The sequence below is a fragment of the Peromyscus maniculatus genome, chromosome 2, assembly GCF_049852395.1.
Source record: "Peromyscus maniculatus bairdii isolate BWxNUB_F1_BW_parent chromosome 2, HU_Pman_BW_mat_3.1, whole genome shotgun sequence".
Classification (NCBI taxonomy): domain Eukaryota; kingdom Metazoa; phylum Chordata; class Mammalia; order Rodentia; family Cricetidae; genus Peromyscus; species Peromyscus maniculatus.
In genome coordinates, this window is record NC_134853.1 from 33384930 (window position 1) to 33408173 (window position 23244).

The 23244-nt window shown below is 40.5% G+C and overlaps 1 protein-coding gene across 2 annotated transcripts in view; it reads left to right on the forward strand.

Annotated features, from left to right (window-relative positions):
• Ca8 (carbonic anhydrase 8) overlaps window positions 1-21750 on the forward strand; it is a 104510-nt gene extending 82760 nt beyond the window's left edge. For both annotated transcript variants that reach the window (XM_076563934.1, XM_006989084.4), the window contains 2 exons: window positions 3232-3401; window positions 21282-21750. In XM_076563934.1, the coding sequence (XP_076420049.1) occupies window positions 3232-3366 (135 nt within the window). In that variant the 3' untranslated portion in view covers window positions 3367-3401; window positions 21282-21750. The remainder of the gene's footprint in view (window positions 1-3231; window positions 3402-21281) is intronic.
• The last annotated feature ends 1494 nt before the right edge of the window (window positions 21751-23244 follow it).

Below are 23244 nucleotides of genomic sequence, written 5' to 3' on the forward strand. Positions count from 1 at the left end.
TTATTCATTTATTTTACTCTATTAATATTTCATACATGGATATAATGGAATACCGTCATATACTCACCCTCCAACAATTCTTCATTTATTCTTCCTCCTCCTCTTCTGTGATAACCTAATTGGGATAAATACAATTAGTGCTACTCATATGTGCATGGGTTCAGGGCCATCCATTAGAGCATGGGAAACCTACTTGTGGCCATACTCTCAAAGAAGAGCGATTCTCCCTTCTTCAGCAGCTAACAACTACCAGCAGCACCTCAGTAAGGTGAAGGGCCAGGGGTCCATCCCCCAACTATATTGAATGGCTTGATCTTAAAAATGTCTGTGTGGGCAACCATAGTTACTGTGACTCATGAAAGTAAGAGCTGTGTCATGTCCAGAAGACACACTTCACATCACTCCTCCCCATCCTCCAGCTCTTACATTCTTTCTGCCTCCTCTTCTGTGACGTTCCTTGAGCCTTGGTGGGGGTGGGAGGTTTCAGCACCTGGGCAGTCATGTGCCTCTGCCCTGGTTGCTGTGTGTGCAGTTGGTTACCCTGTAACAGTTGTGCCACTATGACCCTAGTGGGGACATCTGTCCTGGCCGGTCAGTACTGTAGCATGCAGCCTCCCATGCTGTGTGAGAACAGTAATGTCATTTTACCCTCAGCTGTGAGCATCATCCAGCACTGTGAGTGCTAGTGAGCAGGGGAGTTCTCTGGCCCGATTGGGATAGACGTCTCTCTGGCCTGCAGTCACAGAATGCGGTGTGTTCAGCAATAAGGTCTCACCTTGCAGTTCTAGTGGGTGTCCAAGGGCAGTGACAATATCCTTTTGGGTGCCCTCCTGACCAATAACTTGTGGGGAGGTGTCCCATGCCTTACACTGCAAGTTTTGTTTAATGACCCATATCCTTTGGGCGTGGCCATGCCCACCCCATTTAAGGTACCTCCACTTGAATTTGTTGTTTTAAAGTTGTATTTTAAAATTAGCTTATTCACTAGTGTGTTTTCATAAGACCGTTTCATCCATAATTAGTTTATGTCAGTGTCTTAGTTAGGGTTTTTATTGCTGTGAAGAGACACCATGACCACAGCAACTCTTGTAAGGAAAACATTTCATTGAGGGAGTTTGCTTACAGTTTCAGAGGTTCAGTCCATCATCATCATGGCAGGGAGCACGGTGGCATGAAGGGAGGTGTAGTGCTGGAGTAGCTGAAAGTTATATATCTTTCAGGCAACAGGAAGTCAACTGAGACACCAGGCAGTATCCTGAGCATAGGAAACCTCAAAGCCTGCCCCCACAGTGACACACTTCCTCCAACAAGGCCATGCCCTCTCCAACAAAGCCACACCTCCTAATAGTGCCACTCCCTATGAGATTAGGGGGGTCAATTACTTTCAACCCAGCACATTTAGCCTATCCATCCTCCTCTTGTATCTTTCTGGGTCTGAGCTACCTCACTCAGTATGATCTTTGCAGTCTCATTGCAGATGTCATTTTCCTTTATGACTGAGTAATATCCCATTGTGTATATGTATCACAGTTTTCTTATTCATGCATTGGTATGATTCCATTTCCTAGCTATTATGAATTGAGCAGCAACAAACATGGATGTGTGCATGTGTCTGTAGTAGGATATAAAGTTCTTTGGTTTGTGCCCAGGAATGGTATAGCTTGGCCATACGGTAGTTCTATTTCTAGTTTTTTTTTCCAACATCGGGATTTATTTACAACATGGCTGCACTACTTTACACCCCCATCAACAGTGCATGAGAATTCCCTTTTGCTATATCCACATTAGTGTTTGTTGATTGTATTATTGACGATGGCAGTATGATCTAACTTGGGAGAGAGGGAATCTTAAAATGGTTTTAATCTCCATTTTCCTGATGGCTAAGGATGTTGAGTCTTATGGATGTTATTAAGGTGTTTCTTAGACACACACACACACACACACACACACACACACACACACACATACATGTATGCACGCACACGCACACTTGAGAATTCTCTGTTAAGTTCATAGCCCATCTTAAAAACGATTTTAATTTATTTTTAAATTATGTGTCTGTCTGTGTGTGGGTATGTGTATGTGAGTGCAGGTGCCCTTAGAGCCTAGAAGAGGGTGTCAGGTCCTCTGGGCTGCAGTTACTGGTGGGTTTGAACCTCTGATGCGGGTGCTGGGAACTAAACTTGGATCCTCTGTAAGAACAGTTTGTACTCTTAGCTGCTGGGCTGTCTCTCCAGTCCCCACAGGCCGTTTTTCAAATTAGCTTTCTTTTCTTTTTCTTCCTTCATTCCTTGTTTGTTTGTTTATTTATTTTTGGTTTTTCAAGACAGGGTTTCTCTGTACAGTCCTGGCTGTCCTGGAGCTCACTCTGTAGACCAGGCTGGCCTCCAACTCACAGTGATGCTCCTGCCTCTGCCTCCTATTTATTAATAAACAACTGCCTGACAGGTTGTTTATTTTCTTAATGTTTAGTCTTTTGGGGGGTTCTTTATATATTCTAGGCACTATAATTCTCTGTCAGATGACGATCTGGCAAAGATAACCCAGGAGCCCATGAATTCCTGTAGCAGCTCTAACCAGTGCTGACACACAGTGACATGGTGGCTAGGAATGTACTTGGGAAAAATTTAAGAACACTTACTTCCTTGTTCACCCCTTTCTCTCTCTGTGCTTTAAGCTGACACCAAAATTTGTGTGATAGGATTTTCACATTAATAAATCTAGTAGGTTTCTATGGAGCTGGAGTTACCCAGATTCCTGTTGTCTTCTTTTAAGGGCCTTGTCTCATATCCTTAGGTCTGGAACAACCAAATCTGTTTTCCTGGTTTAAAAAATTTTAATTTATCATTAAAGTGCAAGCATGTATGTATGTGTGTGTGTATGTGTGTGTGTGTGTGTGTGTGTGTGTGTGTGTGTGTGTGTGTGTATGTGTGCTATGAGTTCAGTGCCCTCGGAGGCCAGAGGTGGGGGATACATCCCTGGAGCTGGAGTTTCAGGCCTTTGTGAGCTGCCTAATATAAGTGCTGGGCACTGAACTTGGGTCCTCAACAAGGGGAGCATTCTTTCTTAACCACTGAGCTCTTTCCAGCTCTGGTTTTCTCTTTTTGAAGTTCACCCTTCATTTTTTTCTCTTATACTATCATCTATTCATAGTTTGGGTTGTTTATGAAACTCTGAACTTGATAATGTGCGGTCAGTGACTAATTGCCTTTATTCTGCTTTTCTTTTCAGATAGAAGAATTCCGAAGGCTGAGAACACACGTTAAGGGGGCAGAACTTGTAGAAGGCTGTGATGGGATTTTGGGAGACAATTTCCGACCTACCCAGCCCCTGAGTGACAGAGTCATTCGAGCCGCATTTCAGTAGCCAGAAAGACTATGATCAAACCCATCTGCATCAGGGTATGTGAGATTGGACAAGAAAATGAGTTGCCTTAACCCAGCATCCCAAAGTCACTCCATAGGCTGACTGCTGGAATACACTTCATTTTAATCAATTTATGGTGCATTCTTGTGCCCCATCAATGACAAGTCAGGTGGTCCTTTTTGTTTCATGCAATATTTTTTAAAAATATATGATTCATTTATTTTCCACTTGAACATCCCTTAATCCCACTTTCTGCTTTAATAGTGGCTTTCATAAGGAAAAGCACCTGGAATACAGACGCAGGGATTCTCAGTGGTATCTTTGGTATTCACTTTGTCATCTCCTGAAAATGCAGCAGCTACTTCCTCTGATCAAAGAACATGAAAGGAAGCCTAGAAAAATGAGCCTTCCTGTTTATCACCTTGTAGGGTCATCTTGCTCTCTGGTATATGATGGGATGGTCTGGCAGGAGTGAAAGTCCTGTGTCCTGTAGAAATGATTTTTATTAGCATATGCTACTTGTACATAATAATGGGTCTGTGTGTGTTATTTTCATACATATGACATACTTTGGTCACATCACTCCTGTCCATTACTCTCTTTTGTTTGTTTCTTGGAAGTTCTTTTTATTTGCAAAGTCAAGAAGCTTATGTTAGCTGTTTTAATATTGTACATTATTTTATTGATTGTCAATATATTGAATTGAATTCAGCATATTTATTACTTAACCTTAGGGAACTCACAAACATGGGAAAGATAAATATATGCAAAGATTACTGTGTATTGGAATCTTTCTTTACCTTGTAAGCTACCTAAGTGTGCATAGATCAGAGACATTGTGGCAGCCAGCTGCTTCCCATAAGGGGGACACATCTGCCAGAACAGTACCTGGAGAAGCAGGATGTAGCTGGGACTGATGATGAACTATGGCATGATATGAGAGTTGTATATATTTAGGAATGAGGAAGTCACAGCCGAGTGGAAATCTCAGGCCTTGCCGGGCTTACAATCTCATGACCTGGCCACTGTTGATGGAGATTTCCAAAGGTGATAGTCATGTGTTCTTCAGTCTTCTTTCTTGTCTCTGTTATTACTCTGTACAGTAGAGTCTTATTCTCTGGAGTATGCTTTGCTCACTCTGTGTTGTATACCCATCCTTCGCCTACTGACCCCATAACTGCCCTGGGCTCAGCTCAAACACTGGTTTCAATAGGTATCCCCGCTTCCCCCTTAAAGCAGACTTCATTTCATGACCCCGTTTCCACTTAGCTACTTATGTTTCTTATTTTTTTTTATTGTATTTCAAACCTCTAAGGGTCGAAATTGTTTTGTTTCACTATGAACCCACTATAACACATCACATGTTGTACCTGGCTTGACTTCAGGGCAACTGGAAGTTTCTCAGAACTGCCCATGGGGAGCTTTAGACTCAGTTCTTGTCCTTTCTCAGCTGGCCAGTATAGTTAACCTTCTGCTTCTTCTAATGTGAGAAGATGAAGGTCCAGCAAGTCCACCATGTTAGGAATGGGAAGACATATAAGTAATTCAGACATTAAAAAGAGAAAGCCCAAGGGTGCTTTAGGCCAAATCTCAAAATAGATGAGTTGAAGAGCTAGAATGAACTAAGTCCAAAATCACTATTGAGAATATTTTCTGACTGATTGGGGGGTGTACCCAGGAAGTCTGACGGTAGAGAAATAGGACTCAAAAATACACAGTTGCAAATGTTAATATATTATGTGAATGAAAAGAACTAAGGAAATGCCAAAGGAACTTCTAGGAAGAGAAATATCTTTCTGAAAAGGCCTCAAGGTGTGCTTGCCATGGAGGAGGTAAGATATGGGTACATTAAGGTCCCTGAAGGAAGGCCTGGTGTGTTTAGAGTATAGAAATAAAGGGTGAAGTAGGTTAAGACCCAAGTGGTAGATGTTATCAGTCACACTAAGGTATCTTTATATTATTGTGGACATATCATGAACCTGTAGAGACTTTGATTCAGGGGCCTGACTTTATCCTGTGTTTCTTTTTAATAGTACACTCTGAGAAGAAATTGAATAGATTGAATTGAAGTAGACCAGAGCAGGAGTAAGAGTTTAGAAATCTGTTGGGTAGCCAAAATTATAAATATGGAGGCCTGGACCTTACATTAAAAACAGTAGTGATGGAGAGTAGGTAAGACATAGGAAATAGAAATTATAGATGATACCCAGTGATGAACTGGGTAAAGATGGCGGGAGATGGAATTGTCAGGTTAAATGCTGAGGTTTGGGCCTTAGGAAATCATGGGTAGGATGCAATTGAGTAACAGCAAGAAAGCTGGCAAAGGTCATTTTTGGGATCAGAAAGATGAAGAGTTAATGTTGGAGCATGTCAATAAAGAGACACCTGTCTATCATAATAGTGGGCTGATAGGAAGGTTGCTAAAATTTCATGGGTAGAGATGCACTGGTTAGTGTTCTCGTTGCTCAGAAACAACTTGTGGAGGAAGGAGCTGTTTTAGCTTAGCGTTTCAAAGAGTTCAGGCTATGGTTGCTCCACTCTGTTTAGGTAGAGCATGATGGTACTAGACTCTTGTGATAGAGGACTTTCCTGGGAGACAGGAAGCACATATAACGAAGAGGCCAGGACAGGATACAGACCAAAGGACATTCTCTAGTCATCTGCTTCCTCCAACTAGGCATCATCCCTACCTCTCACCCTCTCCATCAATGTCATCATATTATGAATCTACCAAAGGATTAATCCACTGGGTAGGTCTGAGCCCACCTGGTCTAGTGTTGTGTAAACACCTTCACATGCAAACCCAGTGGTGAACTTTACTAATCTCCTGGTGTTTCTTCATTGAGTCAAGTTGAAAGTCATAAATAAGCATCAGAAAATTAGTCTGTGTAAAATATGGACGTATTTGGCATAGAGGAAAAAATATATGGCATTCAAATGTATCAGATGGATTATTTCACTAAGTGTTTATGAAATCTTATATGGGAATTTACAGTGTAGTTAATCACAAGACAGGAGAGTCAGGCTGTTCATTGCCTAAAGCAGTCAGTCCATTTCTTGAACAGTGAAGCTGGAAAGTTGATGTACACGGCTTGATTGGGAGACTTCTTTTTCTTAGCAGTACCTGGGCTGAGGTCAAAGAGGGCTCCACCCTGCTGGTGGGAGTGGTGTGGCAATGAAAGGTGCAGGTTGCCATGACTGAGGTTAAAAGAGGGGTAGGGCTACAGGTCCCACACCCTGGGCATTTCTTAAAGGGGTGGTTGTTTGACTTTATTAATGGCTACCCAGTGGTTTTTCAAAGTACTTTCAGTCCCATCAGAAGTGAAAACTACATACAGTCCTTTCAGGCACTAGCACTGTCTAGCTCTATTGATCTTCCTAAAAAAGCTATCAACATGTCATGCACACAGATTAACAGTATCCATTGTGACATTTTTTTTTGTTTTGTTTTTTTTTTTTTGTTTTGTTTTTGTTTTTCGAGACAGGGTTTCTCTGTGTAGCTTTGCGCCTTTCCTGGAACTCACTTGGTAGCCCAGGCTGGCCTTGAACTCACAGAGATCCGCCTGGCTCTGCCTCCCGAGTGTTGTGGATATCACTCTATATAAATAAAACTCTGATGGCCAGTGACCAGGCAGGAAGTATAGGCGGGACAAAGAGAGAGGAGAATTGGGGAAACAGGAAGAAGGAAGAGAGACACTGCAGCCACCGCCAGGAGAAGCAGCATGTGAAGACGCTGGGAAGCCACCAGCCACGTGGCAAGGTATAGATTTATAGAAATGGGTTAATTTAAGATAAAAGAACAGTTAGCAAGAAGCCTGCCACGGCCATACAGTTTATAAGTGATATAAGTGTCTGAGTGATTATTTTATAAGTGGATTGTGGGACTGCAGGGCTTGGGGAACCTGGAGAGAAGCCCTCCAGCAACACCCGAGTGCTGGGATTAAAGGCATGCGCCACCACTGCCCGGCCCCATTGTGACATTTTATACACAGATACCTTATATATTTATCATGATCAGTTGGGTTGGGTGGGGCAGAATGCCGAGACAGATTTTATTTCGAGCACAAGAAATACCAGAACTTGTCTGAGTGTGTGGGGAAGGAGAAGAGCATGCAGCTGAGCACTTTGTTCTTGGGAAACAAGATCTTGCTACTGAAGACTTGAAAACTTGGAAGGCTGTAACCCCGAGCACACCTGGAAGACAGTTTTGTTAAGAAGAGGTGTTTTGCATGCTCCAAGGGGATGGAGGAAGGGAGTCCAGATTTATAGATTGGACCTGTTGAGCCTTGCTTTCATTTTTAAATGAGGAATAGGGTAATAACAAGAAGGGTACAAGTGGCAGTGAAGCTGGGAAAAGACCCCAGTGGAGCTGGGAAAAGACCCCAGTGGAGCTGAGAAAAGACCCTAGTGGTGGAGACATAGGACGACAGGAAGAGGCCCTGTCACAGGGTCACAGAGAGGTGCAAGGGGGCTGGTGAGCGGCAACTTAAGGGGTTTTCAGGCCATAGTTGGCACTTTCTTGTGAATATAATTAACTATAAATGACACTTTTAATGACATAATATTACTGGCTTGGGTGTTTGATTCATAATTAGTCTAGACCAGAGTTGCTTCTGGGTACTTGAAGAACTATCATTTTTCTCTGTGTGTCCTTTGTCCCTCTGTCTGCCTTTCTCACATGCAGATTCAGAAATCTCATACTGTTTGTGAGATTATGTATATTCCAGATCCTTAATTATTTGACAGAAAAGTGGTGTTTGCTCTTTCTATGTTTTTAGCTAATTACAACTGAGATATCTTTTTTTTTTTTCAAAAAGGGAAATCCTTCAAAATTTCTAATTCTGATTTTGTCCTTTTCTGAATGCATTTTTTATCCTTTTGTCTTGAAATGTATAATATAAATGTATTCATAGTTCTACATAAAATTATATTGGGAAATCAGATTTATGGATGTGTTCTTTTTATTTGATATTTAATAATGCCCTAAGGCACGTAATTCAAATTTTTATTAAAGTGAAGTTATTTGACAGTCAGCCTTTGAATTTAATGCATGAATGTTTCATTTAAGCTCTTGGAACTAAAGGGCGGAGGAAATTCCATGGTAGTTGTTCTCCTAAAAATGTTTAAAGTAATTCAGATTTATTTCAGCTGTGCTTTTTGAAATAACTTTAGTTTTGGAATTAAAATGACAGGTTTTTAAAATGTGACATTTCTGGGCATCTGGAGGGCCTTGATAAAAAGAATTATTATTCTCATAAGGAATATGAGACCTTTTTATATTAGCATTTAAGAAGTGTGAGTTAGAATTTGGTAGTTGTTTATGGAATTAGCATGTAACTCACTAAGTTGCTAGGAATTCTTTGGTTCAGTGGTGATGGCTCACATTTCAGGGAGACAATTGCTATTAAGAGATCCATTATTTATTGAAGTTTTAAAGAATGTTTATTTTTATTTTTATTTATGTGTATGTGTGAGTGCATGCCACATATGTGCAGAGGCCAGAAGATGGTGTCAGGTTTCCTGAAACTTGTGTTACAGGATGGTGTGAGCATTCTGGTGTGAGTGCTAGAAACCAAACATAGGTCCTCTGCAAGATCAGAAAGTTAATTGCTGAACCATCTCTCCAACCTTAATTAATCTTTGAATTTTTTAAAAATAGGATTCAGAAAAAAACAAATCTTAGTAACAGCAATAAATAATAAGACTTGGTACAGGGTCCAGTTCTCACATAATGCCTGGTATCATAATATTGGCACTGAGCTTTTGAAAAATAATTATTTGCCTATTTATTAAGTGTTAGCTCAATTTAAAAGCTATTGGACTGGCCACAGAGTAGCTCACCCAGGACTCAAATATTAATCCATGCACAGGTTTTCACTAATTGCAATATATTAATGATTTACTTTCTGCAAGCACCAAGTATACATGTTTCTTTAAATAATTTTCTTTTCCCTCCTAAAAAAATAACACAACCACAAACAGAAAAATAAAGAAGGAGAGACCAGCAAACATTCTGGAATAATCCTTTGTCAGAATTGTTGCCATTTTGATTTCCGAATCTTTGAAGTTTCCCTTGACTGTGTTGAACTTTTCCCAACATGTGCTTTTACAGTTAATGATTTTGTCTTAGCTTTGATGAAGCAATAGCTAGCATCGATTTCATATCTGTTCTCTTTTGTAACCAGAAAGAATTCTAGGCTAGAAAAACACAGAGCTTTATGGGAAAGGGAGAACTGTGTGAGGAAGGTGAGGCGTGTCTCAGTGCTGAAGCCTACCCATCCCCTCTGGATAAATGAAAAGCTCAAAGGTGGATTTTCAGCCAGCAGCACTTGGGCTTGAATCACTTAACATAGTGTCCAGCATTAGCAAAAGTATTAAGGGCTCCACAGACAGGGCTGTTTTCTATTTCCTGGATCCTACAGATTTCCCTCAGAATGAAATAGATTGTCCAATGTTTACAGAATGATTTCAGGAAAGTGCGTAAACACCAGGGATGCCTAAGTCATCTCTTGTGTTTTGATTATGTGACATAAAATTATTATTAGTCTGGGAGTGAAAAATATCAGAACCGTGTAGGCTCTCTTAGGGATTACTGTACTATGAACGTAATTCCTGCCTGAAATACATCCCCTTTCCTTTTTATGTTTTAGAAATGTTAGTAATTTATTGTGTATAACAATTCTGAAGTGATTTAATTTTTTTCTCACCTGAGGATTTATTTAGAAAAGAGATGGTTTGAGAAGTAAAGCAAGGTTTTTGCAGACAGGAACCAACGTATTGTTGACTATCATGTTCTGATCCCTGAAGTACAGTCAATACCATGATTTTTAACGCCAAGGAATGTTTTCAGGCAGCTAAGAGGACATACGTCAGCTAAGGGAAGATTTTCTTCTAGGAGTGGTAAGGAAGACTTTTCCTATAAATAAGTAGATCAGACCTTAGACCAGGCTTTTGGGAGGTGCCATGGGATAGAACCCTCTCAGTTCCTGTGTGGTGGTGTTGATGGGAACCCGGCTGGACAAGTTTATCCCAGTAGACCTCTTGGGTGCCTTGACTTCTGGACTTGTGTGGTGGATGTGCCTGCTTCTGTCTCCATGAACTGTATTATGTCAAAGGCAAATGAGAGGACAGGCAGCAGGGAAGTGAGCAGGGGTGGAAGCTAATAAGATTTCATAGTAAGTCTCCAGCTAGAAAGGTAAGAGCTAAAAATATAGTTCAGGGAAGTTGCCAAAAATGCTAAAAATTAGTGCAGAAATATCCAGAAATAACGTGCTCTTCAACCAGGATTTTAAGAAGACATTTTCTCTTAGGTACTGCAGGAGTCTGTAATCTGCTCTTTTTAACAGGATGCACTGTAGAAGCACAAGCCCACAGGAAGCCACTCCCATGCTGGTGTCCATCTGATTGAAAGCTTAAAGGGAAAACAGAGCCTGTAGTCAAACTCTTTCTCTGCCCTGCCAGCCAGCTCTCAAATAATGACAGAGATGTCTTATTAATTACCAAAGCTTGGCCTGCATTTTGGTCTTATTTCTAAGATGGCTCATTTTGGTCACACAGCTTTTAGCTTATTCTTGTCCCACTAGCTTTTATAACTTAATTTAACCTGTTTCTAGTCATTACATTTTGCCTCAGGATTTTTTTAACCTTTCTTTCATTCTGTATGTCCTGCTTTCCTGCTTCCGCCATGTCTGGCTGGCTAGCTGGACCCTGACATCTCCCTGGTGTCTCCCTCTGTCTCTCCCAAGCCTAGATTCCTCCTCCTCCTTATTCTCTCTGTCCTCCAGCCCTGCCTATCCCTCCTCTGCTTAGCTATTGGCCATTTAGCTTTTTATTAGACCATTTAGGTGTCTTAGACAGGCAAGGTAAAATAGCAACACATCTTTACTTAGTTAAAAAAAATATTCCACAACATAAATAAATGTAACACATCTTTACATACTTAAACTAATATTCCAAAACATAAACAAATGCAGGACATCTTTACATAGTTAAACTAATATCCCACAGCATAAACAAATGCAACACATCTTTGAATAGTTAAACTAACATTTTACCACAACATAATCAAAGAAGTACTAGTATTTTGCTTAAAAATTTTCCAAATTAGAAAAACCCGGAGAACTTCCTAGAATGTCAGATTGACTATTTGCAGTGTAGCCTGCTCCTGGGCAAAGTTAAATAGCTACAGGAGTTGCCGGCCTGTCCTTCAAGCCTCTCCCCACCCCCACCCAGGAACTTACCACTAGGAAGTTCTGAGTATTCTAGTGGCTTCTGACTATTTAAACACAGTTTATATTTGAGGGACCACAGTTTTTGCTCACCAAGTCTTTCCCGGGTAAACTGGCCTTAGTAGCCTTTCTTTCTTTACTGGGGTTTAGATCTTTTTCCATTTTGCTTTTAGTGAATTTCTGTCTTCTAATAATGTGGGTAGGAGTAAGTGTTATTCTCCACTCACTCCACTGAAGTGTGAATTCCTGTGTATTGGAATTAAGTCCATTTGTAAAGTACTACATTAGGTTGGTTTTCTTTCCATAAGACTTCCAAGAATCTTCACTACGCCGTGACAGTCTGGTGTAGGAAACAGCACTGCGAACGTTTAGCCGGAGAGCAGTGGCAGGGTGCTGAGTGCTGGTGTGTGGGAACCAAAGCCTTCTCTGTGGTTCTGGAAGACTTGAAGTGGTGAGGATAAGCAGAACCAGCAGATGTGGGGACCAGAGACCCCTGTTTCTTAATGCCTCTAGGAAAGGAAGGGCAGGTCCAGATGTGCTCTTTTCATTTGGGTGTGTTAAAGGTGTTGTGGACTCAGCAATTGGATCCATAGTCCCTTTTACCGCCCCGGCTCTCTGCTGGCTGATGTTCAGAGGTGGGCTGTGCAGACCCTGGCTGCCTTACCTTGTTTCTTATTTGTCACCTGTTTCTGTGTGCTTTCTGAAAGCTTCCAGAGCTATCTAGCATCTCCATATATGTCACCACCACCTGCAAAGTCAGGGTCAGATTATGTACAACTATTGTACAAATTCTACATAAAGCTGCTAAGCAAATACACAGGTAACAGACAGCACCCGAACTCATATGTCAACCCCAGCTGGTTGGCAGTAGCTATCTGGAGAGTGTTAATGATTCTGAATTCACCCATGAGTACCATGGGAAAGAGTAATGGGACTGCCTGGTAATGCCTGCCATCGGTAGGGATGGGTTTTCTATTCTTCCTTGCAGCCCATAATGAAAGGTAACATTATTAACATGTGACTTTAACTATGGAATCCTTTGAAATGAGCTTTGGAAATTTTATCTGCATTAGCCAATACTATGTTGCCTTGTGTTAGCCATTACTGAGGAAGCAGAGGAACAGGTCAAAATGGTTGAATCCCCTGACTTACTTTGTCAATATTTTCATAATTTATGTAGAGGTTAAGGTCCAGCTTAAGGGAACTAACCCCTACCTCTCCAGTGCTCCCCCTTCTAATACTATAGAGCATATTGCTTACAAGCAGGATGTGCTTGAGAAACCAGAAGTTTTGGGGCTAGAGGGACAGCTCAGCCATTAGAGGCTAAGACTCATAACCAAAAGGTCAGAGCCTGAGGTCTCAGGGTAAAATAGAAACGGCATCAGTATCACTGAGGAAAGAATGGTAGCCCTGGTCCCTCTGTTTGGGGCAGAAGTCCTCTCCTGAAAATGGGAAAGACCTAGAAAGTTTCTTCTATTTGGGCCTCTGTGACAAAATCCCAGGAGTGGGAGTAGCTCTCCACAACAGAAGTGGCTCTCCCAGCTTTGGAGACTGTGAAGCCAACCTAAGGATAGGGAGGCAGAAGACTGCCTGGGATGACTCATTTCCCGAACACAGAACAATCCCTTCTTACACACAAAGGTACTCCCTAGGTTTGTGGAGTCCCCTTCGTGAGTAATCTAATCCCAGTCACATGGGCTCTGTCTCCAGGGTCTAACTTCCCCTCCAAGGCTCTTCCTAATACCAACACTGTAAGAACTAGGGGGCGGAGGAGAGAACATAAACAGTTAGACCATTCAAGTATGCATAGAAGAAATCTTGTATGAGGAAAGTGGATGCTGATATGAGCCTCCCAAGGCTAAGCAGTCATCTACTTGTAAATATTTTAATGGGAATATAACCAGAGACAAATGATCGCTTTTAACTGTAAGTTTTAGAAAAAAATTTAAATGGTATATACACATAGGTATGCTTAACTCTCTGGCTATTTAAATATTACTTAAACAATCTAGTTAGTTGTTTTTATAACAGAGCTACAACACTATGCCTAGTACTTTTGACAGACTCTGAAATATTTATTAAGATTATATAGAGATTTCTCCAGTCAAGAAATATACCAAAAGATAACAGCTCCTCAAAATAAATTGCTAAAATTGTAAAGCCCTGACAACTTCAGATAAATTTATTTTCCATTTCTGTGCTTATTAAAGCAAACCCAGCAAGTGGTCTGTTTTCTTACTGTTCTCATCTCTGAGTTCTCATCATTCATTCTGCCATGGGTTTTGTTAGGAACTTAAGGTCTACTGTGCTTGACTACAGAAAAAGTACATGGTCAGAGACTTCAAGGAGCAGGTACTGATCTGGATCTCGAGACACTCTTTAATTTAGTCTTTTGTCTCGAAGGTCCTCAACTAAATTATTCCAAATGGTTACTCACCATACTAAGATTAAAAAAAGGAAGGTTTTGCTCCCTGTGAATACCTCCTTCAATCTTTACACCAGCATAATATCTGAAGGGCACAGTCCATCACCTTCATGAAGTACTGTGCTTACTGCTCACTGCTGGGATGCCATCTGGATGGTGGTACTCTTATTCTCAGTAAATACATATTCCTAATCAACATAAATGTTGTGTTTTAAGTGTTCTCAGATTTGCACCATCCTTCTGTTCACATTGAATGATTCCTACACCCGTGTGCCACAGAAAAACAGCAGTGATTTTTTCGCAGGCCTGCAAGTTCATTCTGATTTTTCAAGAGCTCACTATGTTTCTTTCATGTCATTTTTTTTCTTTAAAGAATGAATATAATTAGTGGATCACAGCAACAAGATTGCTGTAAAGCTAAAGAAAAGAAATAAGAATAACAATGTTGCTAATAATCAAAATTAGTCATTTATGGCACATTTTGATACCTGAAATATTTACATAGGAAATAAGGTGAAAACCCTTTACTTATGAGACACATTGCAAACAAACGCTATCTCATAATAGCTGCCCAAATCCCAATTCAACTTAATTTCATTGACTTTGCTTTCTGGACTACTAAAAGAATTAAGCCCAAACTAGTGAAAAATGAAGAATATATGCTTTCAATTAAGAAGTAATTAGACACTCAATCACCCTCACAACACACCAGGGAGCAAGGAAGGGGGAGAAAAATGTGACTCACTGTGGTGTGTAAATGGGTTTGTTAATTAGTTCAGTGCTAATTGAGATTGAGAAAGTGTCACAATATCACATAGGTTTGCTTCTGAATACTTTTAAAAAGCTAAGTTGAGTGTTTCCTAATTCCAGTGCAGAGAATAATGCGGAGATTATTAGGCAGTAAGATTTATCCTACAGAGTGGGTAAAAGTTTCTATACAGATGCTCATGAGTGATGGAGAGGCCTGTGCTCTTGCCTTTATTTTAGAGATAAACTGAGGCAGAGAAGTGCTGAGTAGCCTGCTTAAGGTCACAACCAGTGAAGCCACTCAAATCCTGGGATGAACTCCTGGCTCTGAGCTACTTAGTTGCATCTCTTGGATCTCTGCCTCCTCATGCTTTTAGATAATTCCCTGGGGATGAGATTATCTGAGGAGGAGGGGAGAATGTATGTATTTTCACTTTATGGGACACATTGCTGGTTCCTCTGAGGTTCCCTAATTCACATACACCCACCATGTGAGTATTGTATAGACTGGGGTTTTGTCATCCAGTCCACCCCCCACCTTTGGAGCATCCCTCTCCCTCCCGACACCAGGCTGTAACAAGTTAACCTAACATTTCTTTGCTTTTTGTTTCCATGACTCCGAATATAATTGGTAAATATTTGTGGTTAAAAAATCAAGCAACACGGCACTCAATGAAGCAGTGGCACACATCTCTGCTGCCAGTGACAGCCATCAGCAGCCCTAGGTGTCCCAGCATAGGTGGAGTCCCTGCAGCGTGTATCTGAGGGTAGCATGAGTCCCTTGGCATGGCCATGACAGAGTACTTCTTTTTCCCTTGCTTAAAGAAAGGTCATGGGGAGGCTACAAGGAGAAGATGAGATCTACGTGTTTAACATCTTCATTTGTTCTGCAGCATAAGTATGTAAGGAATATTACTTGTGTGCATTTGGTCTATATGTGCATCTGAGGATCCACGCATAGAATGATCCACATGGGGTTATTCTGTGCATGCTATCTGTCTGCTCATTTGATGCTATGTCTTCTTGTCATTGAATAGCTACATGTCATACTTTTAAGTGTGTGTTTAGTATAGGTTATTTTTCAAAATTTTGAAGATTTTTTATTTTATTTTATGTGTTTGAGTGTTTTATCTGCGTGTGTGTGTGTGTGTGTGTGTGTGTGTGTGTACCATGTGCATGCCTGACGTTCACCGTTGGATTCCCTTGGAACTGGAGTCAAGGCTGTTTATGAACTGCCTGGTGGGTACTTGAACTGAACCCAGATCCTTTGGGAGAGCAGCAAGTGCTCTTGATTGCCAGGTAATCTCTCCATCCATGCTATTTTTAAGCATGTTCTGAAATTTATTTACACTTGGGTCATTCCCAGTGTCCTAGTGATGAATTCTCTTAAAATACTCTTAGTAGCCAGGCAGTGGTGGTGCACACCTTTAATCCCAGCACTCGGGAGGCAGAGCCAGGTAGATCTCTTTCAGTTTGAGACCAGCCTGGTCTACAGAGCAAGACCTAGGACAGGCATCAAAACTACACAGAGAAACCCTGTCTCATAAAACCAAAAACAAAACAACAACAACAAACCCAAAACCTCTTAGTAATGTAATTATCGGAGTTTTATTTTAACTCAGAGAAAAGATCTCTGAGTTGTATCAGTCCATATGCCAACTAGCCAGGTGCTCCTCTTCACTTTACCAGCATCCAGTTTTTAGGGAATTCTCATCATTGCCAATCTGCATAAGGATGACTTCGAGTCATTGCCGATCTGTATGAGGATGACTTATGATCATTGCCGATCTGCATAAGGATGACTTATGGTCATTGCTGATCTGTATGAGGATGACTTTTTTACATTACATCAAGTTCCTTGGTCCTTGGCTCATCCCCAACACCCCTGTTCTGTTCCCTCTTTTTGTCTAGTGCTGCCACGAAGTGCAGTGCTGTGACCTTAGTGTGGACAAGGCCCGTTACGAGTCTCTTCTGGTGGTTCTCACATGGTTAAAATTTCCAGATAAACTAGAGAATCATTTTATCAGAAGAATAGAAATAACAAAATACAAGAAGAAAAAGGAAGGAAAGAACACTACTAGAATGTATGATTTGTATTGTGCATCACTTAAGGGAGTTTATTTCTTTATAATATTGAGGGACAAGGGTAGATATTTGCTTGGTACAATTACTGTAATTTTTGTCATTCATATATTTTAAGACTATATTTCACATATTTTGTCCCTTCATTGAAGTTACTCTGGGTGGCATATTTGGGCAGAGTCGACTGGGTGTGGCTGGACAGTGGGTACAGTGATGGTGAATGCAGACCCTCTACCGGCTCCCCACCTTGGGCAAATTATCAGGAGTCATTCAGCCTTTGCTTCCTCATAAATGAAGTGGAGACAACAGGTGCTCTAAGTTCCTAGCGCTGTTTGAGAACTTGTGAGGTGATATTAAGCAGAAGATTAGCATTCACGAAGCATGGGCACTCACCGTTATGATGTTTGTGATGATCCATATTGACTATTATTTTTTCCATTTTATTTTATATTGATTAATGTTTTATGAAAAACATAATTTGTTAGGTTGATTTTCTAATGCTTTTCTAATGATGCTTTCATATAGTTTCTAATGACTCTCAGTTGCTTATTTTGAGTTTTCTAGCTAAACCATAGTAGTATTTGTCAATAGTAACAATTTTATGTATTTCTAATTTAAATGATTCTTACTCTGTTGCACCAATGGGTACTTCTGTGAACTTTAAATAATTAACTGTGGCATCTGCTGTCCTTATTTCTGATGCTTTAATCTCTACACCCAGAGGCCTGTGTCCCGTATCTTTCCTTGGAGTATTCAAGAACAACTGTCACTCCTGGTCTCTGCCTTTCTCTTCTTTGGTGTTTTTTTGTTTTCCTTTCTGTGATTAGTGGCTGTGTAAGAAAAGCAGGTAGCTATATGCCCTTGGTTATAATAGAAGTACGTTGAATTTCAACCTCTTTCTTTTGTGTGAGATTGTTCTGAGCTGCCTGCAGGAGCTTTCAGCTAGGACAGAGACAGGTATTCACATCTAAGACCAAGTCAGGGAAACTTGTACAACCCACCCAAGGAAGTGCCATTAGTGCCCGGGAAAAGAGCCAACCCACCCAAGGAAGTGCCACTTGTGCCCAGAAAATGGCCAGTTAAAAAGAGTTCATTCTTAGCACATCACCATTTTTTTAAGTTAAAAAAGTTTTTTTTAGATATATTTATTGTGTGTGTGCAAGTGTTTTGTCTACATGTATGTTTGTGTACTATGTGTGCACCTGGTACTTTCAATATCAGACAAGTAGTTTGGATTCCCTGAACTGAGGTTGGGATGGTTGTGAGCTACCATATTCTAGGTGCTGGAACCAAACCCAGGTCCTCTGCAAGAACGAGTGCTCTTATCTGCTGAGCCATCACTAAGCCCGTGTCAATGTTGTTGTTTGTTTATTCTTCACTCATATGACATCCCGACCGCAGTTTTCCCTCCCTCCTCTCCTTCCAGATCCTTCCCTCCCCACCTCTTCTCTTCCTTAGATCCACTCCTCCTCTGCCTCCCTTCAGAAGAGAGCAGGCCTCCCAGCGATAACAACTCAACATGTCATAACGAGTTACAGTAAGACCAGATATATCCCCTCATATCAAGACTGGATAAGACAACACAGTAGGAGGAAAAGGGTCCCAAAAGCAGGCAGAAGAGTCAGAGACAGCCCCTACTCCCACTGTTAGGAGTTCCACAAGGACATCAAGCTATACAACCATGATATATATACAGAGGACCTAGCTCAGACTCCTCCAGGTTCCCTGGTTGTCAGTGCAGTCTCAGTGAGCCCCCATGAGCTCTGCTTAGTTGATTGTGTGGGCCATGCTTTTTGTTTTAAAAGGGATGCTTTAGTAGTCAGTTAGCTGAGTCAGACTTTTTGTCCCTGACATCAGCCTCTGACCTTCTGCAGCCTCTGAGGGGCAGGATGTGTGCACACGTGCATTTGTATTGTTCGCAGCTTTTCAGGAAATTCTCTAAAGGGATCTGAATTGCATTCATTCCCTGGGGTCTCTTTATAGATGACAAATTAAGGTCCAAAATAGGCATGTGAAAGATAACATCTGTTATAATTATATCAAAAGAATTGATTTAACAGACTCTTTAGAATGTGGTCATTCTTGAAGGTTATTATTGTGAATAATAATCATTGCAGAACAGAAAATTCACTCTACATTTAAGCTTCCCTGTTTATGGTTAGACAAATGGGTATTTGGAAGACTTCCCAAAGAGGAGAATGCAAGCCTGATTACCTCTGTTTACTTGTCATTTCTTTAGATTGTTTTATCAAATAGATTCATATTCTGATGACCAGATGACATGGTTATCAGAAAGAGTTTAGAAAATACACAGAATGCATCAAAAGGAATGTTTGTCACAAATAATGATCACTGATTAAGCACTGACACTTTTGTTTTTACTACAAATCACATTAAAATAACAGAAAAGTGAACTTCTTTAAGTGTGCAAACTCAAAAGGATGAGAAAGCAAGAGGAGAGACAGAGGTGGACGTGCCTTAGAAGCTGGAAGCATGTGGTGGCATGGTGATGGAGGTAGCAGATGTTTTCATGATGGGCTCTCAGAGGCCTGGGGATTTGCAACAGGTGTTTCTGGATATTGAAAGGCATTAGCTGTATTGGTTGAATAACGTTTGAGAAGCAGTTATACAGCCTGGCAGAAGCCTGGAAGTACTTACCTTGTGGAGAGGACTCAGAAGAGTTAGTATTAGGGAACTTAGGCTGCCTCACTAGAATAGGGTGGAGGAGCCCTTTCCTGAGAATCCAGGGTTTCTGGTCTCTTCCTCCTCACCCAGTCTCTTGTGCACTGTCAAAAAAGACAGTATACTTTCCAGCTGACCCAGTACACCAGGATGGCAGTAAAGTGAGATCCCAGACATAGACATCAGTCAGTGCAGATGTGGCTGAGTTGGGTATGAGCTTCTAGAAGAGGTTTTTGCAGAGATGCAAATACAAAGACCAGAGCTCAGTATATAGCCTGGTAAGACTTGAACTTGCTGTGTAGACCAGACAGGCCTTGAACTCAAGGAAACCTACCTGCCTCTGCCTCATAAGTGCTGGAATTAAAGGTCTGTGCCATTCTGCCCAGCCACAACATGTGCCTTAGCTTCTTGAAGCAAGTAGGACAATTGATAGGTAGTATTGGATTGAATTAATTATGAAACACCAAAAATGCTTATTCAATTCAGAGAAAGCAACACGCAGGAAAGAAGAAAAATCAAGTGAAACCTGTAGTTTCATTCTGAATATTATTTATTATTACTATAATATAAAATAATTGATTCAGCCAAAATTACAGTATAAATATATTTGCAGGGTGGGATTGATGCAGTTTTCTTGCGTGGTGTGCCTCTGTGTGTTGGGGAGGAGGGACTGACCAGAGGAGAGAACTTTAAATCTTCCCCGGCCATTGGGACGGTCAACACCTAATACTCAAGCAAATTGGATGACGTGCTTAGGATCACGGTCTGTGATGGTCATAAAATCATTCATGGAAAGAATTGAGTAGAAAGTTGCTGAATGTGAGAGGGATTACAGGTAGTCCTCATAGCAAACGTTTTTACTTATTTAATTAGTTAAATGGCCTCAATATAATTTTGAAACAAATAAAAAAGAAGTAAAAATAGAAACATCTGCTGCTGTCATTTTACCTTACTTTTTTGTGCATGTACATACACGTGTGTGTGCAATGTGCACACATGCACATGTGCACTCTTCCATGGAGCATTTACTTTGGGTCAGGGAACATACTGAGCCTACATCATCATGGTGGGGAGCATGGCAGCAGTCAGACAGGCATGACACTGGAGCAGTAGCTGAGATCTTAACATCTTGAGACACAACCCCAGTGCAGAGAGAGCTAACTGGGAATGGCTGGGTCTATTAAGCCTCCCCACAGTGACATACCTCCACCCACCCCTAATCCTTCCCAAATAGTTCCTCCAATTGGTGACCAAGTATTCAAACAGATGAGCCTGTGGAGGTTATTCTTATTTAAATTACCACATTAGGAAACCTATGGATTGCTACACCCTCAAAGTACTGTGCCATGTATTATTCTACATTTAACTATGGAATTAGTAAGACCTTTAAGATGCTTTCAGACCAGGGAGAAGTGGTTACTATCTAGCTGTGGTCATTACACATGCAATTGATATCAATTTAAAGCTTCATTTTTATTTATTAGATCTGACATGTGTTTCATTTGTAATATAGTATTAATTTGGTTGAAAATACCTGTGGCTGTGACATTGTACTCTAATTCTTTCTGACATAGAAGTAAAATTATGGTAGACCTTGTAAGAAAATTACAAAGATAGCAAACCTGTGAAGATATTTTAAAATTTCTACATTCTCTCATTTTTAATTTTTACTATCTTTAATTGGACTCTAGCAAGGCTGTATGCTGTAGAAGGGTGCCAGTAATCTAACTGCTTCATTCTCTTGCCTGAAGGAGGAAGACAGTGGTCCCATGGAGCCCTTGGATGAGGCGTGGAACTTCTTGAGTGGCAGCTTCCTTTTAACCCTCAAGCCTGCATTGTCTTCCGCTTTTCCAGCTTGGATGGATATCTGTGACCATTGTCTGCACACATGCTGTTCTGAAATATTAGAAGTGGCTGCTGACTGGAAAGGAACTCAGTGTGTGAGCACGTCACGGCTGCTGATATTCAGACTTTGCACATACTGCTTTTTGCTGATGTGTAGAAAGAGTAACAGTAGTTTTCAGACCTATTGATATGACTGCATCGTATATCAATATGAGATGAAAGAAAGCCTCCACATTTCCAGAGCCAAGTTGTTCACTTCCTGTCTGTATTAGAAAATATGCTCATCCCCAGCCTAGTGTAATTCTTGATAATAAAAAGAGTTTTGATTCACAACAGCCTAGAACTCCAAAATACAACATGAAAGAATCATAAAAATTGTGTGTGTGTTTTTTTAATTATTATACCAAATTTAATACCAAGCTGGTTTGTTATAGAAAACAATTTTGGAATTAATGAAAAAATACTTTATATATTATTTTTTAAAGAATTGAACTAATATAATTAGAGCATATCTGAAACTATGGCTTCTACAAAGTTAAGAATAGTATAAGAAATAAATAGGAAGAAAGTTGGGCACAGCAATAACTTTGTTTTTCGTAACAGAAATATAATTCAGTAGTATACTAGATTAATTTAGTATTGTACACTCTGTAAGTCTTCAAAATACTTTATTCTATAGATTGTACTTCTGTGTTGAGGTAAGATAGGGTTGGCCATAGCCTTGTATTAAGAGTGGCTGTCCATTTAGCACGTCTTTAGTCATGGTTCACTGTGACAGAATGGTGTAAAGCAGTAGAGATACTGGCAGAAAGCAAGAACTTAATAAATAAATATTATTGGTGGCTGTAATTGGTGAAAAAAAAACAAATAAATATGGAGGGGTTTTGTGTTGGTAGGTAGAATAACCACCTATGCAGAGATTTTAAATCTGTTGGGCAGAAGCTGCATTAATGAAAACAATACAAATAAAAAGGTTACAAGAGACCTCCCAGAAAACGGAAGCAAAGAAGGTTCAATGTAGAGTCCTGGGCAGGAAGGAAGACTCGAGCTGTGGTCCTGAGGAACATGGGAGACGAGAAGGGTCAGTAGCCCTACAATGCAGCAGAGCAGCCACGTGCAGACCTCCAACGGCACAGACAGGGCCTGGATACTTCCTTTTTTCAGCTTTTAGTATGTGCTAAAAAGAAAAGGGCAAAGTATAGGTTAAATCAAAAACCAAACAAACAACAACAAAAAGCAACCCTGCAGTCTAAACCTCTACATCATCCAGGGTAGCACTATGAGATGCGACCAACCCTAGCTGCAGGGATGTTGTAGTTTATAGTTACTGGAACAGCTCTAAAGACTTTCATGCTTGGCATGCTTAGAATTTCTTTGGTAGATCAGTGACTGGGACACAATCAGGCATAGGCATCTGTGTCTCCACTCCTGCAGACAGACTTGGACTTGAGTTCTTGGTTTTCGTGTGTCTCTAACCATATGACCCTGAAATATATAAAGTGGAAAATGTAACAACAAAAACTAATATAATTGACCTCCAGAGTGACATCTAATGCTCACATGCTTATCTTCTAGTCTAAGAAAAGAATTTCATAAAGCAACTAAAATTATTTTCTGAGTATTTTCTTAAATGACCATTTAAGATTAGTATCCATGGTGAAGCTTCATAGTCCTTATATTTTTTCTTTATATCTTCCTTCCTTCCTTCCTTCCTTCCTTCCTTCCTTCCTTCCTTCCTTCCTTCCTTCCTTCCTTCCTTCCTTCCTTCCTTCCTTCCTTCCTTCCTTCCTTCCTTCCTTTCTTTCTTCATTCATTCATTTATCTATCTATCTATCTATCTATCTATCTATCTATCTATCTATCTATCTA